This window comes from Corvus kubaryi, unplaced genomic scaffold (genome assembly GCF_017639235.1).
Source record: "Corvus kubaryi isolate FWS band 111438036 unplaced genomic scaffold, C.kubaryi_AGA036_p1.0 37392, whole genome shotgun sequence".
NCBI lineage: Eukaryota > Metazoa > Chordata > Aves > Passeriformes > Corvidae > Corvus > Corvus kubaryi.
In genome coordinates, this window is record NW_024581131.1 from 13,256,112 (window position 1) to 13,280,910 (window position 24,799).

The 24,799-nt window shown below is 48.6% G+C and overlaps 1 protein-coding gene across 3 annotated transcripts in view; it reads right to left on the minus strand.

Annotated features, from left to right (window-relative positions):
- Positions 1-3,327: 3,327 nt before the first annotated feature.
- CREB3L1 (cAMP responsive element binding protein 3 like 1) overlaps positions 3,328-24,799 on the minus strand; it is a 45,523-nt gene continuing 24,051 nt past the window's right edge. The window contains exons 2-12 of one of the 3 annotated variants that reach the window (XM_042038780.1): positions 24,203-24,431; positions 19,494-19,654; positions 17,851-17,929; positions 16,779-16,936; positions 15,987-16,136; positions 15,144-15,202; positions 13,229-13,297; positions 10,828-10,927; positions 6,691-6,811; positions 5,995-6,238; positions 3,328-5,596 (exon numbers count right to left, since the gene is read on the minus strand). In XM_042038780.1, coding sequence (XP_041894714.1) covers positions 5,560-5,596; positions 5,995-6,238; positions 6,691-6,811; positions 10,828-10,927; positions 13,229-13,297; positions 15,144-15,202; positions 15,987-16,136; positions 16,779-16,936; positions 17,851-17,929; positions 19,494-19,654; positions 24,203-24,431 — 1,407 coding nt within the window. In that variant the 3' untranslated portion in view covers positions 3,328-5,559. Of the gene's footprint in view, positions 5,597-5,994; positions 6,239-6,690; positions 6,812-10,827; positions 10,928-13,228; positions 13,298-15,143; positions 15,203-15,986; positions 16,137-16,778; positions 16,940-17,850; positions 17,930-19,493; positions 19,655-24,202; positions 24,432-24,799 lie in introns of all 3 variants that reach the window. The other 2 variants (XM_042038781.1, XM_042038779.1) reach the window with 2 other exon arrangements.

Consider the following 24,799-nt stretch of genomic DNA (forward strand, 5'->3'; position numbering starts at 1 on the left):
AATAATTAAATAAATCAATCTTGCTGCACAATTCCTGCCTGCTGGATCTTCTTCTCCTCCTCCTCCCTATAGCTGCGGGACACGGTGATATACCGTAGGAACCAGGCCTGCGGTAATACACTCTTGCTCCCAGGGAATTTTGGGAAACATCTGTCTTGTCCCTTATGGTTAAACAAGTTTGTGGCCACCAAGCTGAGGAAGTGGATGGCCAGTCAGGGATAGATACAAGTAGGAAGCTGGGTGAGAGGAGGGTCCAGACTTCCAGGTAGGAAAGAAGGGAGAGCATTTCTCAGTGGTGGATGTGTCAATGCCATAGGAAATGAGCTTCAGGGTGGGAAGCAGAGGCCTTTATTGCAGGCACAGGAGAGCCCTGAACTAACAGCACCTTCAATCAAGTCAGAGTAAGGGGCTGGACACTGGGTGCCTCCTGTCTTCCCAAGGGGCCTAATCCTGCTCTACAGAAACCCCCTTTGTGGGGAGCAGCTGCCAGCAGAGGATTTCTACCTTTCTTACCACATGCCAGATTGTATAGCTGTCACACAGGCAGGGCAGGCCAGATTTTGTGTGTCTGGAGAAGATGAGACATCACAGGATATGCCTGCATGGAGGGATGTAATGGATTGCACAGGCTTCTGCATCTCTCTCTGCCCACCTCTCTGCCAGATATTTTGTGTTTCTGTCATGAATAGGGTCACCCTTCACTTGGAGCTCCCTGAGGACTTGGGAAGAGCAGCCAGATGCTGCCTGAGGATGATGGGGCTGGACAGTAGGATTGGGTCAGTTCTGTCCTCCTGGCGCCCTTCAGCTGAGCCAGGTCATCTGCTTCCTTGGTGCTTACCTGCTTACCTGGGGGACACACAGGAGTGTGCCTCTCCTGTGCCCTGGGTAGGGATTTCCTTCTGTGTGGGCATGTGGGACAGTGCAAAGGCATATTGGTATTTACCATACAGACCTCATCCTTGTTTTTGCAAGCACAGGCAGGACATGAGCTCTCTAGGAAGCGGCATTTCTAGTGAGTAAAGCTCTGTGAAGGTACTGTCTCCTTCCCTGGGCACAAGAAGAACCTCCACCCTGCTCACCTCTAAGCCCCATTTCAACCACCAGATTAGAAAATCAACAAGATTTGTTGAGGCAGGACAGATCAGTGTCCATCCAGGTGCCATCACTGTTAACAAGCCCCCAGCACCTGGGGGGTGTGAGGGGGTGCAACTGTCCCATTTTCCCCAGAAGTTGTCCAAAAGCCCAGGATTCTTGCCAGGTAGCAGGACCAAAGCCTGTTCATCCCATAATGGCTGTGTGAGACAACTGCTAGCACACTCCCAAGTGAGAACAGCAAGAGGGACCACACCAGGCTTGGAGAGCAGGGATACTCTCCTGAGAGCCTTAACAGCACATGTCCTTCTGTAACAAACAGAACATACCCACCAGGCTGCTACCACGCACTGCCAGTGACCCGCTAGGCAGCAGCAAGCCACAAAACCCAATTATTTTCTCTCTTTATTTTTTTCTAATTGGCCTGGTAACAGAACAATTGGGAATAATTTGTCTCTGAAAAACAAAGTCCGTGTTCTGCCAGCATTTTTTTGTTCAGGGCTTGTATGAATTGACAGTGCAGAGGCTTCTGAGAAATGTGACCCTGAATGGGCAGAAGCCCAGCTTGTTGTGGCAGAGCTCAGCTGGGGCACTTGGAGCAGAACAAGCGCAACTGAGTGAGGCTGAAGGTGACTTGTAAAGAAGGTGACTCTTGCTTTGCTAATTCTCTCAATCTGCTCTAATTAGTTGCTGTAGCCAAACTGGTAGGTATGATTGGCTGGTGCATTTTGGGAGGCATAGTGGGGATCAAAAGATCCTAATGTGCCTGCTTTGAGCAGCTCAGAGTTATCTGGTAGACTGCAGAATTAGGAGGATTTGTCAAGATGAAGGGAAATTTTCTCCTGATGGAAGGGGTTCTGATTGCTCTGGCTGCATCAGTGTTAAAGGAGCCAAAGCCTGAGAACTCATCCTTTTAAGAGCTTCCCTCTTGCACCTGTTTTGGAGTGTGCATGAAGGGTGCAGGCCAAAATCTCCCTGGAAGGCAATTCCCAAAGAGCCGTGTGAAGTTTCACAGAGCTGAGCAAAGCAGGAGCCCTTCCTTTGGATTAAATCTGGTGAGTGCAGGGAGCAGCCCCACTCCATAGTGAGGGAAGGTGCATCATACTGACGCAGGGTTAGGAGGTTGCTTTTGGACAAGGTGCTGCAGGGAAAACATCAGATTCTCAACTCACAACTAGTTCTGGCCCAGGAAGAAACTGCAGGGCAAGGTCAGGCATTTCCTTGCATTGGTGGGTAGGCAGGGGAAGGGAGCTCTGCAAGGGTCTGCAAAACCCACATCAGACTAATCTGCCATGGATCCCACATCAAACTCCCTCTTGCAAGTACAGACCCAGCTCAGAAAAGAGAGTTCCTGTCTCTCCCAGACACTGTTCAATGGCCAGCTCAGTCAAAACAGCGAGGCAACAGCTTTACTCCTCTCCACAAAGAAATTACAATCTGCAGAAAGAGACCTTTGCAAGCCCTGAGCCTCACATCCTGCTGTGGCAGAGTCCTGCTGTATCAGCCCAGCCAGAGGTGGGAGATAGAGACACCTTATAGCATCTCTGAAAGGAGCTCCTGCTTGGGCTGCCTTCCAGACATGAAGGGCTGACTGCGAGGAATTGTTTCAATGGTCAGATTCTAATGAATCCACTTGGAGCTTGCTAGAAAATGAAAATTTGTTTTCTAGACCTCCTGTTGTTTTGTGTTTCACACAAAATCAGGACAAAAGCTATCAGTTTTCGCAGATGTAAATAGACTGTCAGAGGTACAGGCTGACAGACAGCCAGGACCCAGGTTGCTGCCCATCTGAGTGCAGCTGCTCTGCTTTTACGGTTAATGAAAAGATTTAAGTATTTTTTCAGACAGGATAGGACCACAGTGCTAGGAGCTATGTCTTTGTTGTACAGACCCCTGCACAGCCTCTTCATCAGAATAGCCCATTGCACCTCATATACTTTTTTCCATGATCTTCCTCCTTCTAAGAGGATGATAGTGGTGTTTCAAAGGGGGAGAAGAAACTGAGGCAGATCAGTTCTGACTTGTTCAGAACTGCAGAAGAAATTACAATGGCAGTGCTGCTGGAAATAAAACATGCAAGTTTGTTTCTAGCCCCTGACATGGAGTGTGAGGTCCCAGTACTGAACCAGTTTTCCATGTGGCCAGGGAACGGGACAGGGAGCAGGAGGTGAGGAGCTGTGCACGTGGGCTGACATGACAACCATGCCTCAATGAAAGCACCTGTCAACCCAGGGCTGATGCTGCATCTTTTTATTTTATTTTTATTTTGCTTCATAAAGCAAATGCAGAGCAATTGATAGAAGGAGGAGAAAGGGTGGCTTGAAAATAAAACAAAACAAAACAAAAACCACAAAAAAAACTAAGAGGGAAGAAGCAGCTGCTGGAGTATAAGTGGAAAGTGAGCTGCTACAAGAAAGAAGTTCATAGATGCCAAGCCCGCACTAATTCTTAATAAAATACAATACTGAAAATAGGATCTGAGAGTCTCCAAAATACAATATCTTAAGGGATCGGCAATAATACAAAATAAGTTTCATTATGTACAAACGAGTTCTGCTCTTGATCTCTGTACAACGGTGGGAGTGGGAGGCATGGGGACATGCTCAGTGAAGTGTTGGGGTGGAGGAGGGCGTGCTTGGACCCGGCAGTGGTTCTTTGTGCTGGGGTGGAGGTGGAGGATGGGGAGTGCAGTGGTATCTGGTGACCAGCGGGTCCTGTGGGGAGAGCAGAGCTGTGCTGAAAGCCTTCCTCTTCATCACCCCACTGGCCACGCATGCACGGCTGCAGCTAGCTGTGTCCAGATTTTCCTAAATGACTTTGAGGGGCAAAACCAATTTTCAAAAGGGAGAACAGAAGGATGTGAGGGCCCTTTCTTCACTTCTCTCAGTCCTTGAGCAAGAGCCATCCCATCCTTCCTCTACAGGGAGCATTCTCCACTCCCGGCCTGGGGGAAGAGGAGAGGCTGGGGCAGTGCAGAGTGAGTCCAGGGTGCTTGATGAGAAACAAGCAGAAGAGGAGCCTGCTGGGAGACCTGGCAGAGTGCAACCTGCCACATCCCAGATCTCCGACACTCTTATCCCACATTGTCCTTCCATCAAATGGCAGCTGAGGGAATGGAGTGAGGAGACACTTCAGCCTTTTCGCAGGGCTTTTGCTGGAGAGGAAGAAGGGTCAGAAATGGGTGTCTGGGTGCTAAAGAGGATGGCATAGGCTTGAGGTTACTTCAACACCAAGCTTGGCAAGTCTGGCCCAAGAGGTGGTATGGCAAGAGTTTGCTACCTTTGGTGTCAGCATTTAGAAAGAAGAGGTCTAAAACTGTCTTTGGTTGTCCTGGCCAATTCCAACATGCCACCTCTTTCCTGACAGATGTACCTGTCTCCAGAAATGCCAGTAAGTCCTCAGTGGCTTTCACAACACTATTGTGCACACAGAGGATGTGAGGGGAATGATGGTTAATCTGACAGCCCTCCAAAGGGTTGCTTAGCTCTCTCTGCTGGTTCCTAGGAACACCCCATTTGGCATGAAGCAGAATCAGGGATGGAGAGCCGGGATGGGGGTTGGGTTATGGGAATGTGTTTCTCTCACTCACTCTCAAAGGGGGAGGCCTGCAAAATGGAAAGTGAGAAGGCCACTGACCTGGTTAGCACTGCACTGTAGGGCCCAAGCTGGGAACAGAAAGAAAAATACCACCCCTGCCAAAACTGGGGTGCTGAGGGTGGGGAAAAGTGGGTTGTGAGGGAAAGTTGTTCTCTCTTTCAGAGCTCTGGTCACCCAGAAGCTGCTGGCTAATTTTTATGGTGATTTATCTGTCTGGGATCTCTCTCCCCCACTCCGTTTGTGTGCAGATTTGTGCAGATAGTTGGTGTTGAAGTTACGTAGGCGTGTCCATCAAGAGAAAACTAGAGCAAGAAAGAACTAGGTTTTCTCTCAATGGAAGCAGAAATATACTAACATATGGAGGGCAAGGAATGAGCTCAAACTCTCCAGAGCCATCTCTCCAGCACCAGCATCACCCACTCCTAAAACCCTCAGGCAGGACAGTAAATCCAGCACTTTCTCTCTCCTTCAGGTGCATCTGATGTAGCCAAGGGGTACACATGTGGGGACAGCCCCCTTGGTCTGGAGGCTTTGGGGAGTGAGCTGAATAGTTTGTGGGCTTCCCCTGATCTCCCTCCACCTCAAGGTGAGCCCACATCCATAGGGTAGTGCTCATTTAAGCAGGAGGTAAGGCCAGGAGAAGAGGGAGTCTCAGGGCTTCTCCAGACACTTATTGCTGGTTCTGGCAGTCCTGTGACTCCCCTCAAAGAGATCAGCACTAATGGGGATGGTGGGGAAGGGGAGGAGCTGAACCCAAGGCCAGTTTAGGAGTGTCTAAATGCAGTGCCCTCTCCTGCCAAGTCCCCTCAGTTGCTTAGTGAGGAGGGAATCCTGCAATCAGACAGATGAGGCCTTGAGGTCCAGCAGCTGCTACAAGAATTCAGTTGTCTCACTGGAGCTTGTCTCCCTGAGGAAAAGAAAAGACAAGGCATCAGTCAAGGTTCATTGTAGCCTCCTATGCAAATTCACCTCTCTATGTACCCAGCTAGCTTGCTCTGACCAGGATGAACTCCTTCCACAGGGCACTAAATGGAATGCAAACCTGGGACCACTTGAGTCATCCAGCCCTCCACATCTTTATACAAGTGGGACACTGCTTTATGGATGAACTTTTGCTCTAGAAAATGAACTTGTTCTTATGCTCCCTGCCAGCACTGGCCTCCTCCAGCCAGTGCTCTTAGCTGACTACCTGTCCCGGGCAGCCCCGCTGTCCTTAGCTTGCAGCAGAGGGGACGGACATGCCTGCTGCTTATCCCCAGACACCATGCTGTGCTTTGGGCTCAGAAGGTGGCCCCACCTACTTACCTCTCATGGAATTGCTCTTTGAGGTGGCTGAGAGGTGGGTCAGTTTGGTTCTGGTCAGGGCCCCCCTGGGTTTTGCTCAGATATTTAGTCGTCTCATGTGTCCTGGCCAGATGAGGCCTTCCCTCCTCAGACTGCCTTTTTTTGGCCTCCCACCCCTCAGGATGGTCCACGGTTAGGAAGGAGCTATAGCTCTCTTCTAAGGAGCCAGCACCCTCATCATAGAAAAGGAGGCTCCGTGACTGAACTGGAAAAAAGGAGAGCATTGGTTAACAATGAGGACAAGGTCTCTTGCAATGGGTGTGGGTCACGATGGTGGTTCCAGCACACGCTCACCCAGCCTTGTCCATGTGTAACTGTGCAGGACACCCTCCTCCCCCCAGCTTCAGGAAGCAAATGCCCCCCTGGACACACAGCCTCTTCAGAAGACAACCAGTCTGCTCTGGGACTTTTCCCTCACCTTCCTTCCTTTGACACTTGTCATGTTTTGGGACAACGGTTAGCACAGAATGACAACAGGCCCAACAAGGAGCTGTTGTGAGAGTTTGTACCACCGACAGATCAGGAATCTTCCCTCGCCACAGTCCCAGCATATGGCGTAGGCACAGAGGCGAGGATGCCATGCCTGATCAGGGAGTGTCGAGAGAAGAGCTGGAAATGGTTTGACAAGTTGACATGGAAGAACCACATTAGACTCACTCTTACTAGTTGTGTAAATGTCTGGTGCTGGTGTTGCTTTCACTGTCTGTGATGCTGAAGAGAATTCAGGGAGACAGGGCATCAGGGATCCCAGGATCAGAACGAAGCAGAGTGCCAGCACCTAGAAAGGAGATCAGAGTCAGTGCCACGAGCCACGAAGAAACACTCCCCTCACAGCACACCAACATGAGGCTGTATAAGAAGATCTGGTCAGGCTGACAGCTGGGTACCTGTGGTCCCCCAGAGAGGGAAGGGGCTTGCTGTGCTAATCTCTGTTGCACATTCAAGAAGGGAAGTCAGAAACTTCCTCTTGTTGCTTTATTTGGGGTATTTCCGGCTCTTTTGTGAGAACTTGCCCATCCTATTGAGGAGAGATAGTGGAAGGCATAGCTGAGAAACAAGCTGGAAAAAAGAGGAGACTCAACAGAGACAAACTCTGCCTTGACCAAAGGGAACCCAACCATTGGCTTAGCAGGAGCTGTTGTGGGCTGTAAAGAAAACAAACCCACAGGAGAAATCTGGGAGGTACCACACACATAGCAAAGTGAAGCTACTATGCATGCAAGGACAGAAATGACAGCAGAACTGCAGTTGCCTAATACCTGATAGTAAAGATGCCAAATTGCAGGAAAGGGTTAAATTTATGCTTGACGTGTAGCTATGCAGGACCATGTGTTAGTGCCTCCTGCTATCAGGCAGACGAGTCAGAGCTACTAGGTAGTGATAACAGGAGAGAGGTATGTGAAATCTCCCCTGAAATCCTCCTCAGGTAGGCCTGGGCCTATCTGGAAATTCTGCCGTAACAGTAAAGCTTCAGAGTGAAATGCCAGTGCTGATCGTAAGGGACTCTATAGAGCTTAGGGAACTGCCAGTACAGAGGAAGAAAGGACACAGGGGAAATGGAACAGAACCAATTTATTGAACACTCATGCACTATGCATGATCTGTAACCACCTGCTGCCAGCTCAGTGCTCAGACTGAGCAGCCAAAGAGGCAATGCGTCTGTTGGTGATTTCTACTACCTATGTATAAACGAGCTAATCTGACCTGGATGGACGCCTGTGGAGACAGCCAGCAACTGCTTGACTGCTTTTCAGAAGTCACCTATTTTGGAATACCTGTCCCTAAGTAATGCACAGAACCTGGTACATCAAGGTAATTTTGACCACCAGTGGATTCCAGGAGATGTGGAAGATTGAATAATAACATGGGGATACTATATTATGTAAAGAGGGATTTTAATTGTCCAGACTCTTCGTGGCTGGTTTTAAAGTAAGGACATTAAATGAAGACAGCATAGATGCTGCCTAAGCATGGCACATGAGGCATTTAGAATCCTTATTCCACAAAAACAGGAAAAAATAAATTCTGAATAGATGTTGCTTGGAATTATCACAGCCAAACACACAACTTGGAGAAAAGTGAGCCAGCCCTGTAAAGTCTGTTCTTTCCTTCTAAAACAAAACAGGCTTTTTGGGCTGAGAAAGAGCAGTATACTTAACATCTTGCTTTAACATGGCTTTCAACTGAGGCTTTGCAAAACAGCACTGTTTTTACTCTGTTTTGTTTCAGGTTAAGTCTGATGCTCTGATTCACTTCCAGTTCAAACTCTACAACACTTCATAACAATAACTCTTGCCTTGATTCTGAGTAACATTCAAGTCACAGCTTTGGATCATCTCATTATTTGACCTCTTAAAATGGAGGGAAATTAAGCTAGAGAAAACTACTGCAAAACCATTTGGAAAGGTGGAGGCAAAATTAAAAAAAAAAAGACATACTGAGAGTGTATTTATCAAATGGTTCACTGTCAAACTGTGAGGCAGTAGCAGATGGAGTAGCAGAGAGATCTGTTATGGATCTGGCAAGATTCAACATTTTTAAGCTTGACTTAAATGATGGACTGTACCAAATCTGCAGATGGGAGAGACTACAAGCAGACTGGATTTTGGTCAATATTCAAATTCAGAATGATCTTGACCTTGGGAAGAAGTGGTCCAAGAGAACAGTGGGAAGATCTATACAGACCAATGTGGAGACCTGCTGAGACCTCTGAGGTGGGCAGGGGAAATACATCAGTGGCTACATGTTTCAGCTGTTCTACAGAAGAGGATCTGGGAGTTAAACTGATGCATAAGATGGGTCCAAGTCAGTGTCACTTTGCAAAGGGCAAATCTCAGCCCAAGCATTATGAACAGGCTTTCTGGCTGGATTTGTACTGGCCTTCAGGTGGAACACTATGCCCAGCTTTGGGCCCTATACTTCCAAGAAGATGCAGGGCCATTGGAGAAAGTCTGGTAGAGAGTTCTGGGAACAAGCAGTGATTCAGTAACAGCCTTCGAGGGAAGACTGAAGAAATTATGGTGATTTAGCAGAGCAGACTGAAGGAAGTTGCTTGAAAACAAGAGTTTTCAAGTATGTAAAATGCAGCTGCACAAAGGGAGAATAAACAGATCTTGCTTACAATGGGCAGAAGAAGTTCTAATAGGCTTAAGCTGTTGCAAGGAAGATTGAAATCGGATAGCAAGAAAGCTTTATCTGGGAAAGATAACATAGCACTGGAATGGTTTGCCTGAGGAGGCTGAGGACTGCTCACCACTGGAGGCCTTCAAGAGCTGGCAGTACAAAAATCCAGCAGCAATGACACACAGCTAAAGAAGGGTAGCCTGCTCCACTCCCATGCTGCAAGACACGATGATTCTACATATCTGTCATGATAAGGAATGCTGTACTTGAAAATGGAAAATGAGAACTCAGAGGCTTATGAAAGGAACTGGTCAAAGATAGAAAAGCAAATTACAAATTCTTGAAATGCTTCAAAGCTAGGAAGTCTGAGAGAGTGGGTGTGTGGGCTGGGATGCCTGCAACAAAGGGAGCAGCAAGGAGACATAAGACATTGTTGGGAAGCCGAATTAGATATTTTATCAGCCTATAGCACAGGGAATGTCTGGAAGGCACCTCTTCTAGACTTGTTTATTCCAGGTAGTAGCACTGAAGAACTGCTGGAGCCAGGGGTGCTCTGATGAGCTGCTGCATTAAGGAGCAATGAGTCACTGGGCTCAGCTGGGTCACACCCAAAAATGTGGAAAGAACTTGGGAATGAAGACAGAGAGCAGAGAAAAAAACAGTCAGTCATTAAAATCTGATCTGACATGGGGGCAGCAAAGAGTAGCAAAAGTTTGAGCAGATTTTGAAAGGAGGAAGTGCTTGAAATTACAGAGCCGGGGCTCTGGAACCAAGGAAACTCATTGAACCAGGACCAGAAAACAATCCCTCAGGACACTGAGGGTGCTGAGAAAGTGGGGCAAGTACCTCACCATCTGTTTGCATTTTGTGACTGCTAACAGTACAGAAGTGATAATCAGATATAGATAACTAACTCTGGCAAATTTGTCACGAACAGCTACTATGACAATCCTGCAAAGACATCAGAGGGGTGAAGATTTTATTTTTACCATGGATCAGAAACTTTCCTCCTGGCAAAAAAAATGAGATGAAGAACAACCAATTGACTCTACTTATGGCTACACACTGGCATGCCCTAAAACTCATCAATGAAGCAAATATTTATTAACCATGATCCTCCACTATGAGGCAAACAGGGATTACCAAAACAACAGACAACTCCGAATTATTATGGTTAGTCAAAAGGACAAACAAAGAGAATTCCAGCTGGATTTAACAAAGCCTAATGTGCAGGCATAGCAAGAACAGATGCCATTTCTTGCTGATAAACACAAGGTAATGCCCACTGGGATGAATACTTGGACTGTTCCTCTGCCCTGCTGAGTTAAACATTAAGCATTACCAGCTCAGCAAAAGAAAACTGCCCATTACAATGGAAGCTCATTGAAGATTTTTGCTGAATGGATAATAGCTAATGAAAAGCAAACAAAGTGCTGTTTTGCCCAAAGAACAAGGCAGTGAAAATGCAGGAATTATTCTAATGTTGTTGCATAAACAACTGATGTATGTACGTATGACACAGGACACAGCTCTGGTGACTATAACACAAAAGGAAGGAGCAGATGTAACTGACAACAGAGCTGGGCCGCAGGGAAGAGGGCAGAGACAGGCAATCAACAAAGCTGTCTGGAGAAGCATGGCCAATAAGGAAGATGGAAATGAAGCTTATACCATTAGACAGGTCCCAGTCTGCGTGGAAGCCATTTTATAAGGTCTGGAGACTTTCCCAGCTACCAGAGCCTGAAGCTTCTGTAACTGCTGTAGCAGAGTCCTGTGATAGGAAACAACGCATATCAAAACTTAATAAGGAGGTAGAAGCCAGTAAGTGAGCCAAGAATAGCACTACCCACTCCATATTTTACCCTGATTTTCCCTTCTTGTGAAAACAAGTATCTCCCCTTTGCTGTGTATTTCCTAAGTCCTCTGACCAAACAGGCTTGGAAAACAAGAAACAAAAAAGGGTCTTACCAGTGGGCCCACTACCACCTTCACTGTACCTACCCACTATTATGAATGACCCATTAATTTAGGACTCCGGGGTGCCTCAAAGCCCAGACAGTCAATTCCCAGAGCAGTGGAGAGCCAGGATACCATGAAAACCAAGCTCTGGCATGGAGGCTGAACTTCGTAGACGGGTCAGGCCTTTAGAACAGGCTTGCCTGCTCCCAGTTCACTCAGAGACACACACTCTGAAGCTTGACCTGTGCCCCAAACTGTGGTGGAGAGAGAAATAAGAAATGGTTGTGATCCCCTCAAGCTTCTTCAGTCTTGGCAAATTCTGCAGAGGGATGTAGGCAAAGCCAAATCTTGAGTTCAGCATTTAATTCATACTCTGACTGCCCTGGTTGGAACACATGCTAACGTCTCTCTGCCCTATTTAACTGTTCATGGGCATCTGCACACATAACACAAAACAGTGGTAGGTGTTACCAAGAGCTACTGAACCCTTCACTGAGCTGGTGAAGGAATCTGGGATGAGGGAGACTACAGAGCACACAGTTCCCAAGAGTTGCATATTACTGAAACTGAGCCTATTGCTGACTTTCCCTCTGGGAGCACTGACTGTTTTACACAAGTATGTTTGAACTTTCATAAAATGCCAGGTCTTGGAACCAGGAGATTGCAGGAGAATCCCAGCTTTATCCCTTTCCAAATCCTGTTTTGCTCCCTGTACATGTGGAGAGAAGCACAGAGTGTCCCACTGGCAGTGCTCAAAAACCAAACCAACTTAGAAAGAACACAATGTGTATTTCGGGAAAAAAATAAAAATCTCTTGGCTTTTAGGCCAGTCTCCTGATTTTTCAGGGTGGGGCTCACACTTTTTCAGCAGCAGGGCTGCCCACACTCCCAGAGAGACCAGGGGGGCAAGCTGTGCCTCATGCACGAGAGCAGCAGTGCAGCTGTATCTCTGGCAGACAGGAGACCTCTGGCCCTCGCACACCTCAGCCAGACCCTTCCTGGCAGCCCCCAGTCCCAGCACCAGTGGCAGGCCTGGAAGCCAAGGCCACTGCACTCATGTCATGCAATGGGAGGAAGGTGTGCAGTAGAGCATCTAGGAGTACTCCATGAGCTGTCATGGCAGCAGAGGAGTGGGTGAGGAACTGGCTCTCTGGCTGTGGTTCTCCCCTTCAAGTCGAGCTGATATAAATGGGGCTATAGACACAAGCATCCCCTGCAGTTTACCCTGCCCTTGCTCACACCTGTTGTGTCCCGTAAGATGGGGCAGAGCTGGGCCCTTCTCCAGCTCCAGCTGCCCATCCCCACTGCAGGGGTGGGAGTCTTCATTATTTGCTTCCAAGGAAGCAAATTCCCCATGTGATTGGTTGGCCAGGTCTGCATATTAGAAGCACAAGTGTTCACCAGAGCCTTGAGTGAGGAAACCCAGAGCCTTGGGTGAGAGAACTTTGGGGCTGTGGGAGCAGCTTGCTCCTTTCAGGTGAGCAATAGCAGCAGATGAGATAGAGATTCTCTGGGCTCGCTATGCCCAAAAGAGGCTGGGAAAGGGCTGGGACACCACATGCACGAGGAATTGCCCAGGATTTGGTGGGAGTTGGGATCTCTACTTTTATTTAGAAGAATGGGCTTTCCTTGTATTCACCAAGTCTGTTCAGTTTTCTCAAGAGTAACCTGAAACAGCCACAATATGCCCAGGGCCCTGTATTCCTCCAAAGAGCCCAAAAGCAGAAACAGTGAGTCTGAGAGGCTGTTGTGAGGGGCCTCCCTTAATGCATCTGCCCTGGAGACAGACAGAGCCCTGGAGGGGAATGGAGAAGGCACCACGAGCCCAAAGGATTGCAGGGAGAAGGATGAAGAGATATGGGAAACATGCCTTCCCTCCCTCCCCTCGCTGCGGAGTGTCCTGGCATCCCAACACAAACATTCCAGGCTTGCTAACCAAACCCAGCTGCCTCATTGCTGTCATGGGCTGAAAACCAGCACCTCACCAAGCAGCATCCATCCAGGAGCTGGGGGAGCCTGCTTTTCTCTTCCGGTCCCCCTGCTCCAGTGCTCCCGACTTCCCTTCCTACCCACCCTGCCCTATCCACAGAGGGTCAAGTCTAGCTCCTCTTACCTGTTTGCATTTTCTAAGGTCTCCACTTTTTTCCAGAGTTCATTGTTTTCTGTTGTGTATGTCTCGACCCTATGGGAATAAAAGCCATAGCCAGTTAGTCACAAAGGCCAGACAGATTAAGACAATGCAGTCCTTGCTTTTCATGGGGTATGGAGGCTCAGTGGCTTCATCTGTCACCTACAGATATGGTCCTGGAATCAAATGTTACTTGGCCCACCTGATTGCAGCCAGCCCCAGTGGAGCAGGGATGAGACTGCAGGTGGACAGTTACAATGTGACAGTTCCCAGTTCAGGGTCTCCTGAGGGTTGGGAGAGACAGTAGCACCTGCTTACAGGCAGGTCAAATCAGGACAGACACAAAGTTATGCAGACATTTCCATCACTTCCAAACCCCCCTAAGAAGCATGAAAAAGGAGGAGGGGGACAAATTCAAACCTCTCCCACTCATTCTGGGAACCTGCCCTGGGCTCTGCGCCCCGGCTGTGAAATCCAGACGGTTCTGTTCAAACGCTGGGCCAGCTCCGACTGCAGGCACTTGAGGGCAGCAGAGAACCTGCAGGCTCCTTCCCACAGCTTCCGACGGGAAAGTGGTTAGGCTGCAGCTGGGACAAGGGAAGGGGAGTGCCTCCAGGTCGGGAGAAAGGCAGACCAGAGACACAGCCTTATCCTGCTGGAGGTTTGCAGCACAGCCTTTGAACCAGGCGTTCCGTGCAAAAACTGGGCTTGCAGCAAAAGTGTCAAACTGAATGGTGAAGGCCCAAGTACAGGTTTTGACAAATCAGCTTTTAGTAAGCCAAGCTGACCAAAGGCATGTTCTATTAAAAAAAAATCACTGAATGCTGCTTTTGGTTCACATTTAAACCTGGCATTGTTTGAAAGCCATCTGTCATAGCAATGCTCTAGCGTAACAAACTGCTGAGTACATACAGGCAGCACGGCAACATCTGGGGAGGAGGCCCCAGCACCAAACACCCTGGACCTGCCCCTTGAGCGAGGTCAGCCAACTCCCCAGCCCCGGCATGAAGGTCCCCATATGGGACACTAGCTGGAGGTGATGTGCTCTGATGCCTGGACATACCTGTGCACACTGAGGTGCAGCATGAGAACCTGAAGGTGCCTTGAATCATCTGCTTTAATTGAGCATTTCTGTGGAACTAGAGAAGATAAATAGCATCAGGGAGAAGAGTTAATTAAAGTTGGGTTTGGAGGTTGTTTTTTTCCATTTGTTGATCTCAGATGGTGTTAGTAACTGGGAAGAAAACGGTAATTATACAGAAACATGAATTTGTGCCTGGATTTCAGCATTCTTCTTTGCCTGGGAATGTGCATTAGGGTTGCTAGTACAGGAATTATTTTCTGCCCTGTCAGTGTCATGTGACTTCACTTTAGGCTTATGCCTGCTAGGCGTGCAGGACCTCAAGGTTGCAAGGAGAAAAACAAAGCTAATGCAGAGAGTGGAAGTGGGGGAGAGTGTGGGGAATAACTGTAATGCAAGGTTTTTCTTGCTGTCAAGTGCTTGTGTGTCCACCTTCATGGGAAGAGAGGGCAAGAAAGCCACTATCAGTGCCCTCACACAGCCTGCCACTTATGGGACAGACAAAACAGAAGCAACTTCTAGAGGGGAAACATGACTCTTACCCAAAATCCCACCTTGTTGGCAGCCAAAATGGCCTATGTTTTGCAGGGGACCTGCCAAACGAAGCAGTTGGAAACACAGAACTTCTTGACCAATCTTTATCCCGCAAGAGGATTTCTAGGAGGGAGGAGAGTAGGGGCAGGATCCCAAACCAAACTCCTGTGCAGCCAGCCTTGCAAGGAACTGTATTTTTTGAGCAATTCAGAGACAAAACACTAGAAAGGGGGGCTGTGCATGGACAGAATCCTTTTCTCAAAGTAAGACTGAGAAGAAACTTACTTTTTCTCTAGACATTCCACATACTCTTTCTTCTTCCTGCGGCTCTCCTGAGCTGAGATCTGTGAGGGGGGCAAGCCATCAGAGGGGAGTCAGTATCATGAGCCTCTGGACATTTCTTTGTGGCTCACGCATCTTGTCTGTTCCCTGCACACACAGCATCCTAAAGGCAAATGGGGAGTTGCCTTCCAGTCTGCCATTCCTGCTGGTCTCCAGGCCAAAACTGGGAGGGATGGATGCTGTAGGTATGCAGCCTTCCCTGGCTTGTAGCCCACAACCTTTTTTTGCATTATGCCCCTCGCTGCTGAGAGCATCTTTCCACTCCTCTGACTCACATGGGTATGTGCTGTGGCCATGTGGGTTCATTCTGCCCAAGACCACTTCTGAGTCATTGGGTGATTCGTTCAGTCTCACCATTTCTCCCACAGGATGCTTTCTAATCCCAGTCTAAAGTCTCACAGCCTCTGCCTGGCTAGTGAACACTGTGCATCACCTGTCCTGCACCATGCAATGGCTTTGGTTTCCCTGCCCTTGCAACAAGGCCTGACCAGACCAGTTTGTCTGATCTGTGATACCTTAGCTGGTGGACCCTGTCCCAGGCCACACACTCCCAGGAGCTGGGCTGGAAGCCACACTTCCCAGATATGGCTGTTTGCAGAACATCCAAGCAGAGATGCCCCTTGGCACCATTTTGTGGCTTGCGAGGCTTGTGCTAGTGTACCAAAGGCAGGATCCCACCTTTTCTGAGCTGCAGTGCAGCTGAGGAGGTGAGGGTAACTATAGCACTGGTCAGCTGAGGATGCTCTGGAATCATGGGAACTGTATGATTACATGTTTTGCAGTCACCTTGTTCTTGATTTTCCTCCTGACCCTCTTCAGTGCTTTCTCCTCTGCTTTGGTGAGGGGCAGCTTGGTAGGAATGGGGTAGCCCTCTGCAATCAAGGTGCGCTTCTCCTCTTCAGTCAAGAGCAGTGGGCCAGAGGTTCCTTGTAACTTCTGAAACACACAGAGAGCATCCATCAGTGTCACCAAGAAGTTCTACTCCAGTGATCCTCCTTAAAGCCTTGCAGAGCAGCCAGAGGCTGTACACATCAGAATAGAATACACTACTGCCCACTGACACCAAACAGGTGCGGGGCAGTGCTCTTTCCTACTCTCAACCCGATCCTAGGGGCACAGCTCAGCAACTCCTTTCCTCTTTTACTTGGGAGAGCATCTGCTCCTTCACAGTGAGGCTGGCTACACACTTACACTGCAGGACCCTGCCAACAAACTTCTGGGTGACGGTTAAAATGGTTCGGATAAGGGAATTCTCAGTAATTCCTCTCTCCCATTAGCCTCCTCAGAAAGTCCTCTAGTGCATCGGCCACTTCCCAAAGAATGGGTGAAAGACAGTACCTGCTAAAACAAGGTAGCTGCTGGTAGATTTTATGCAAGATTCATTGTGCCTCTCCTCACTCCTGCGAGCGCTTTTTGTCCCCACATCCTTGTGCTAAGGCATCACATTGCCTTGATAGAGCATTTCAGCTTGGAGACCTTAGCAAGGGCAGGAACCTCCACGTGAGCCTTGGAAAGCCTCCAAAACCCTCTGAGCAGCAAGGAGCCCTGTGTCCCAGTGATGCCCTGCTGCCTCCTTACGTGTGGTGCTGTGAGGAGAGGTGAGGAGGAGATGGCAGTAGAAGACCGAGCAGCAGGCCGGGCTGGGCTGGAGGGAGGCAGGGACCGAGGGCTCTGAGATCCGTCGCTGTCACTGCCATGGCTGCTGGGCGGAGTTGGAGGCATCTGCACCAGGTCATCTACTGAGAAATAAGGAGATCAAGTCAATGGCTCTCATGTCAGCCTGTTGGTACAGGCATAGGGCCCTGCCTATAACACAGGGCTGGAAGGAGAGGGTGATGAGTTTCACAAGATGGAGTGAGTCTGAGAAAAAGGCTGAACTGAGCACTGCCCAAGACAGAGGTTAGACTGACCTCAAATGTGCTAAACTAGGAACTGCAGAGGAGCTGGCAGGGGCTTTGCCAAGGCACTGAAGGTATTTACAAAGCAATAAGGTACTCCAGTGTCAACCAAAATGAAGTAAAAAGCCCATGATATTTTGCTCCATAGCCTGTTAACGAGTACAGAAAGCTCTGTGAGAGAAAAGCTCTTCCAAAAGCACTGCAGGACTCACACACTTGCCAGCACACTTGATCCAACAGGGCTCTGGTCACTCAGTTGGTTTCCAAGCACTTGAAAACTGTCCCCACTTTGTACTGGAGAGCCCTAGGGGCCTTAATGGAGGTGGGAATATGCCTTAGGAATGTCTCTCTGCGGCAGTGGGAGTTCCCATAGTGCTTTCATTTGTGCATCGGCAGATTTTCAGATGCTTGGGTTTCTTTCAAATTAAACTGGATCCTGAATTTCCTGACTTTCAGATGGTTATTTTTGGATAGCTCTACAGTCTCTCTGAGGATTTTAAAGCACTCTTGCATATTTCCAGATCTGAAGTAGCCTGTTTTGCCTGGGAGTCCCTGTCTGAACAATTTTGTGTGTGGCTGCTGATGCAGATGCTGATCTTAGTTGGAACAGTGCAGTGCCCACTCCTCTATTGCTCTGTGCCCCAGTGCTACCTTATGTGAATGGCTCTGCCCTCAGGTGTTGTCTTTTCTCCCTGTATAATAACAATCTATATCTGAGTAATACAGCTGACCAGGAAATTCTATCTTCTTACCTGTAGGTACATTTAGAAACTGGTTCACCTCTTTGGGTTCAGCTTTGATCACAGGTGCTGGAGTCATTTCTATAGGAATCTGTGGAAGAGAAGCAGAAAGAGCTCTTGGCCACTGCTACCTCCCCTGCCCAGAAGGATCCCACCAGTTCTGTTCATAGCCACTGCTCCCCTGCTGCCTGTCCTGCCCCATCTCACAGCTCTGCCCCAAAGGAGCCTCTCACCACACATAAAGGAAACCAAGAGTTCAAACATAAGCCCCTGAAGTCTCAGTTGCTGGGCACACAGAATGCAAACACATTTGCAGAGGAAGTGGCAGTGGCAGATGGATGTGCTGCCAAGTAATGCACTGAGCCGAGTACCTCCAAAATGGAGATGACTTTTATTCTTGGCAATTCTTCCTTTGATAGACCCAGACAGTGTAATTTAAACCAACCCCTGCGTTACCATGGGAAGTCCCTCTTTGATCTGCCTTCATTATAAAGGGGAGTATGGAGGTTGTACAGAAACAGAACAACCCCCCCATCCTGTTCACATGATTTTCACCAGGACCACTGGGCAACTGTTTCCAATTGGAGGGGACTGAGAGCTGAATAAAGAGTAGATTTACTCCCATCTGCGTTATGCTGCCCCTCAGCCTCCTGCCTTGCCAGCCCCCAGCCCACCATTGGGTGGAGTTTTTACACTAAACAGACACATTGCAAACTCCTCCAGACTGTAAACACAGCTGAGAGAGCACCATGGTATGACTGCTGAGCACACACAGCAGAGATCTGAGGGCACAGCAAGTTCAAGCTGTGTAAATAATAGAGGAAGTTTGTGCACAGTTTTGGCTGGAAGAACCCATTTGTTTTGGATGGTTGTTTAAATGGGAAGATGCTGAGCATGAGTGAAAAAAGGAAGTGAACCCAGAGATGGTCTACTGTTATCTACTGAGCTGCTACAAGATAGGCAACGTCTGTGTGAGACTGGTCAGACTTTCTCATCCAACACAGCTGGACTCAAGGCCAGCTGAACTGAGCCCTCAACTTACACCCACATACCAGTGGCATAAGTGAACCTCCTTCAGACAAATAGGCTTCTTAAGAACCTAGATATGACCAAAAGAGTTGGCCCCTTGTTACATAGAAATAGTAAATCCTGCTGCTTCATAGGAAAAAGCAAGCAGGACCTGGAGTGGGACCAACATTTCCAGTGAGCAGCTACGAAGAGTGAGAGGCCATGTGACAAGTCCAAGGCCATGAAAAAGACAGTGCCAGAGCAGGGGTCTATATGCAGGTATAGTGGGGTCACTGGCATCACATTAATTGACACTCTTCTCTGAAAAACAAAAATAAGCCAAGAGTGGCTACAGAAATACTGGCATATTGGAGGGGACAGATCTCAAGTAGGTGCAAGCATAAAGCTTTTGGCTTTTGTGCCAAGGAAACATGCTTATATTTAACCGAGATTGTAAAGCCTCCCGTGCTGCCATTTCAAGAGGAGAATGACAAATAATGCAGTATCTGGGCTTTGTATCACCCTCTCCTGTTTGTCCAGCAGCTAAATCACTTTGCAGAACCCTGCAGTCACGTGGCTGGGTCTGCATCACCAGGGGTGCTGCTGTGTGAGAGCCCAGGTTCCCGATGGATCTTAGATGGGCTCACCTCCTCGGGGACTGGCAGTCTCTGCAGAGGGTTGAGGTTCAGCACTGGTATGGAGCTGGCAGCTAGCTGGGACTCGGGCAGGTCTAGAGCCAGGTTCTGTTCCTGTTTCACCATGATGGAGCAGAGCTTGGGCCCCAGTGACCACACTCCATTCTCCAGCTCTGAAACATGCACAACATGAGAGTCAAACTCTAGCAAGAACAGGGCAAGAAAAAAAAAGCCATGCAGACAGCTTCCCCTGACTGAGGAGGCTGCCTTTCCAAGTTTAGCACTGTCACCACACAAGCATGTGCAGGTCCACAACACAGAGTCCAAAAGGGAATGAACCCCCAGTGTGTGGGGAGCACACAGGACAGAGCTAGAGGAATTGTGTCTCTGCTGTGCTCTGACTGTGCAGCCCAAGCTCTGGAGGACAGTTGCAGGGTTTCTTCCCCCAGTAATGTCTAGGTCTCATCCTCTGGAGCTTATTTATATTTCGGGCTCAGTGAGAGAAGGATGCTGGGCTGTTGCTCCTTAGGCAGCATGGCCATCATCACAGAGCTGCCAGGTGTGTTACCAAGAATAGCACCATCTCTTTGCTGGAGAGCTGGTGAGAAAGCAAGCATGATGACACTGAAAGGCTGACAGTGCTGCTTTGGCCTCCCGATGATGTTGTGCCAAGCACCAGGGCTTTGCTGCATGACAGAAGAGGAGGAAGGTCCATTTCTGTGGAAGAAGCTCACTGCAGCACCTGCTTGTGAGGCTGCTTCCACAGCTGCTCCCCTCAGTCTCACCTCTGAAACCCTCTCCTCCGCTCTGGGCAGCTCAGGGCACTGTTGTCCACAGCCGTGCCCTGCTGCCATTGCTGGCAGGGACAAGAAGCAGCAGTGAGGGAAAGGGAGTGTCTGAAGAGAACTGAATGGAGACGTGGGGGCATGCTCCCCTTGCCTCCTGCCTGCTCTGTCCCATGCACATCTGTGGTGTGAGCCTGGCTTGCCACTGGAAGTAGAGATCCCAGAAAAACTGCACATCAGATGGGAAAAAAACCTGCTAGGCAGGAGAGCTGCCTGGGCTCTGCTCTAGATTTTCGGTCTTTGCTCTTCAAACACTTCAGCCTGCCAAAAGGCTACTCCTAGCTGGCCTGCAGCCTGTGCCCTCCTTCCTAATGCTCATCCCTTCCCTTTCCCTTTTTATCTGACAAGCAAAAATACATTTGGCTTGACACAGGACAGATTATTGCTAATCATGTCACCAGAGAGAGCTCCAGTTGCCTCCACAAGGCCACAGTCTGACTCACTCTGACCCCTCTGCACTGCTCTCTGCATGCAGCATTCTGTCAGGCCCAGGGATGTTGCCTAGCAGTTCTGCAGTGCAGGCCTCAGTCCAGAAGATGTCCTGGCAAGAGGAGAGAGGGAGAAAGGTCTTTGCTCTGAATCCTGCCTCTGGCCTTTGCTTGGACAGAGTGGTGTTAAAGCCCAAACAAGAATTATATATGATAACACAGTGTTGCCCTTGCCAATGGAATATGTTGTCTTCCTGTCTTTGGCCTAGCACCTCTTGTTTTCTGCCTAGACAGGTCTCTCTAGCAGATGTTCATTCCTTCCAGCTGCCTCTGTGAGTGGACATCTTCAAGCAGAGACACAGCTCCTGTGGCTGCTGTGTGTGTCTCAGCTGTGTGTGCTGCTCTCAGTGCTGCTGGATTGCTTTCTAGAGATTCCCACAATGCACCAGGGCCAATGTCATCAGGCAGCGTCTCAGGCAGGGGTGCACTGCACAGATGAGACAACGCAGAGGCTGCTGAGCAGACACAGATTGGGTTGTTTTCCCTGTCCTGCTAAGGACACTGAACCCGCAGCTGGTAGGGAAGCCCTAGTTACTCCTGGTATGCAAACCCCTTCTGATGGAAAGAGGCAAGGTGTCACACAGCCACAAGTGCTTGTGTCCAGAAAATTTGGACTGACTTCTGCCTTTCACAGAAATGAGGGATCTTGAGAGATCTTTCAGTCTATCCCACTGCTCTAGGCAAGTTCAAATAAACCTGTGTCAGTCCTGACAGATGATTCACTTGAACCTACCCTTTCGAAAAGTGATGAAGAGTTCAGCTTCCCCCATTTAAACTCTTCTATGGTTTTGCTATGCCCACCATGGGAACATTTTGCCTGCTGACTACTCTGAAGTTCCTTATTGTGATTTGAAGCCTTTTCCTCCTTATCCTTTCTGTTGCAAAGATCTGCATTTCTCTTTTTCTCAGATGTGTGGGGTATCCTCTGTCTGTGAGGGCTGCTACTGAAGCAAGTTACCAGACAAGGGAAAGCAGACCACCAAGGGCTCTCTCCGATCAGACTTGATTCAGTGAGAGAGCAGCCCCCAGTGCTGTTGGTCCAGACAGGCCAAGGAGCAGACACCCAAATAAGTATGTGCAGTCCTCCCATTTCCTGTCTACATTCTGACCCTGCTCTCTTTCCCACCCTCGGAGATTTATCTGGGGAGTGATTGGGTTACAGAATCAGAAACAAATAAGCCATCAGAGGGTCAATGAGGACTGAGGAGTAGGCATCTTGTATGGACACGTCTACATTCTGCTGCCCAAGAGGATGTTTCAGAGGTAACACTGTAACACTGCAGATTTCACTGTACGTTGGTGGATGAGGCACGCCAAGACACTCATCCTCTGCTCTAGATACTCTGTACCTATTGGGAAGAAAAATGGCTGAGAGATATCTGTTGCTTCCCAGGGCTGAGGAGGTGAGACAAAAAGAGCAGTGAGAAAGCAGGACCTGTACAGGAGGGCAGGCACTAACCCGAGGCCAGTCCAGTGCCTGCTGTTCTGCACAGCCCTGGCTGCCCCTGCTCCTGGCATCAAATCACACCCTGCAAAACTGAGGGCTGGTACTGGGAAATGAAGCAGCCAGCCTGTATGCACAAGCCATCTGGAAAGCAGACTCCACTGATAAGCAGGGTCACAATGCACCCAGTGGCTTGCCCTAGCTGACCTGTGTTAGTGAGAACCATGTGGGAAGGGGCAGGATTTGGAAGAGTTTTGGAGATCTGCAGAAAAGCTGGGAGAAAGCTGATAAAAGGCAAGCCAGCTCCAAGCCTAGACAGAGCAGGGGCATTCCTGAGGAGCTCAGCAGACTGAGCAGAGCTTGCTTAATGTTAAAGAAAAACCATTTCTGGGTAATTAATTTGAACTGAATGTCTAAAAGGACTGAGACTGGATGGAGCTGTGCCAAAAGGACTGCACAGTGTTGCAAATACTGGACCTGACTCAGGGTTTCACTAGAATATGACTCACATGCAATTATGAGCCAAGAAAGCCCTGGAAAGATGAGCTGAATTATCTAGCTGCAGGACTACATGCATGGATACTCCTATACCTGCCACCTTAATGCTAGGCCTTACTCCCTTATGAAACTGATCTGCACTCTCAGAGAGCAAGTGCCAGGCCCATCTCAAACTCCTGGGTTACGCACTGTACACCCTGTGCTGGCCTCTGCCCAAGCATCAGTGTCACACTCCATTCAAGAGAGTCATGGTCTTGCCTTTGAGACATGACAGCTGAAGGAAGGGCATGTGCAGACACAGTGGAGAGAAGGAGAAGTGGTGCTAAGTGTCTCAGAGAGGAGTTCTTGAGATAGCTTCATGCAGGCAGTCTTCATTTCACTGCTTTCTACAAATGAATCCTTTTTGCTTCTCTCATTCCCAAGTCATTCTCCTCCTATTCATTTTCAGGGGCAAAACAAAGTTGTGTTTATTTGTTCATGCTGGTTTGGCGTTTTTTTGTTAGTCGCCCCCTCCAAGACTGCACTGGGGTTAAAACTAAGGAAAAAGAAATGCAAAACAAAAGCTTTTTTGGTACTAAGACAGAGCTGCTTGGCCTGCCATAAGCCTCTCTCCCAGCACCTCTCTGAGATGCCCCTAAGGAATGTAGCAGATGGTTGTGCCTTTTCAAGGACCAAAGAGGCAGCAGAGGCAAGCCTTCTCTCCTTCTGCCTTAGCGTTTGTACCAGAAAGCTGGGATCATTCCTAGTCATGAGAGGGAAGCCTCTGTCCCAGGTCTCACTGTTGCTCAAAGGAATAGCTTTCTTCTGTGTACACTGAGTCTGTGCCACTGCTTTTTCAGGCAGCCTGGTGTCCATCAGCTGTTGGGACACCCACACAATCCCACAAATTACAGGACTCTCTGTAAGGACAGCTCTAAAAATACCCAGCCATCATAAATTATCCTGAAATGAATTGTTTTAAAAATAAGTTTTAAAATGACTGTTCCTCTCTGTCTCCTGCTAAAAGATCTGCTGGTAAAGAAGCCACTTAGCTTTCCACATGTACCAGCACTGGCTGCAGCCAGAGACTCATGCTTCCTATGTGCAAGCCAAAACCCTGCTGCCTGATGCCAAAATGGAGCTGGATCTAGGGCATCCACACCCAAGTTTGCAGGGTCCTAAAAAGACATTGCCTACTGCTTGCCAGAAGCTGGCAGCACACTGAGCCACAGCCAATTATCATCCTCAAAAATAACAGTAAGCCCAGCAGAGGAGTAATGTGACTATGAGAGCACAAATGGAAGGGAAAAATGTGGGCTGTATTTGACAACAGCAAATCAAATTCTTCCCTGGATTAGCCATGCGCAAGTCCAAGGAATAGCCAGTTTGTCCTTATATATGAAAGCCAGCCAGAGCCTCTGTAACAGATGTGCCCAAAGCTGTGCAGCGTGCACATCTCATGCTCACCATTAGCATTATCTTCAGTCTTGACAGGCACGAGGGGGCTCTGGGGAGCAGAGTCTCCACTGAGGGAATAGCTGTGCTCTGCCTGGATGCCTGGAGTGGGTGGATCCAGGTCCATGTCCAGCAGAGGGTTCTTCTCAGCCAGTACTGGGTCATCGAAGAAACTGCTGAAGAGGTCGTTGGAGAAATCCTCCATGTTGTCAGAGAAGTGATCCAGGTTCTCTGAGAAATGCTGAGGAAAGACAAAGGGAGAAAGAGCATTAGTGTCAACTCCAAGAGGGATCAGAGAGCCTTCCTCTGCACTGAGAGTCAAACCTCAGCATCAGCCCTTTTTGCATTTGGAAAAAGCAGTTCCTATTTCTTGCTTGCATCAGTTTGACAAAAACATCTTGAATTAAGATAGAAAGGGATGTGGTGCTGTACATCACTGCATGTTTATCTATGCCACAAACACTCATGAAACTTTTCTACATTATCTTATCTCCCCCTTCCTTTGTGAGTATCTATCTGTGTCTTCCAAACATCATCTCACTGTGACAACAAAATGAATAGAGTACAAGGAAAGAAATTCCTATGATGATAAAATATAAGTGCAGCAGA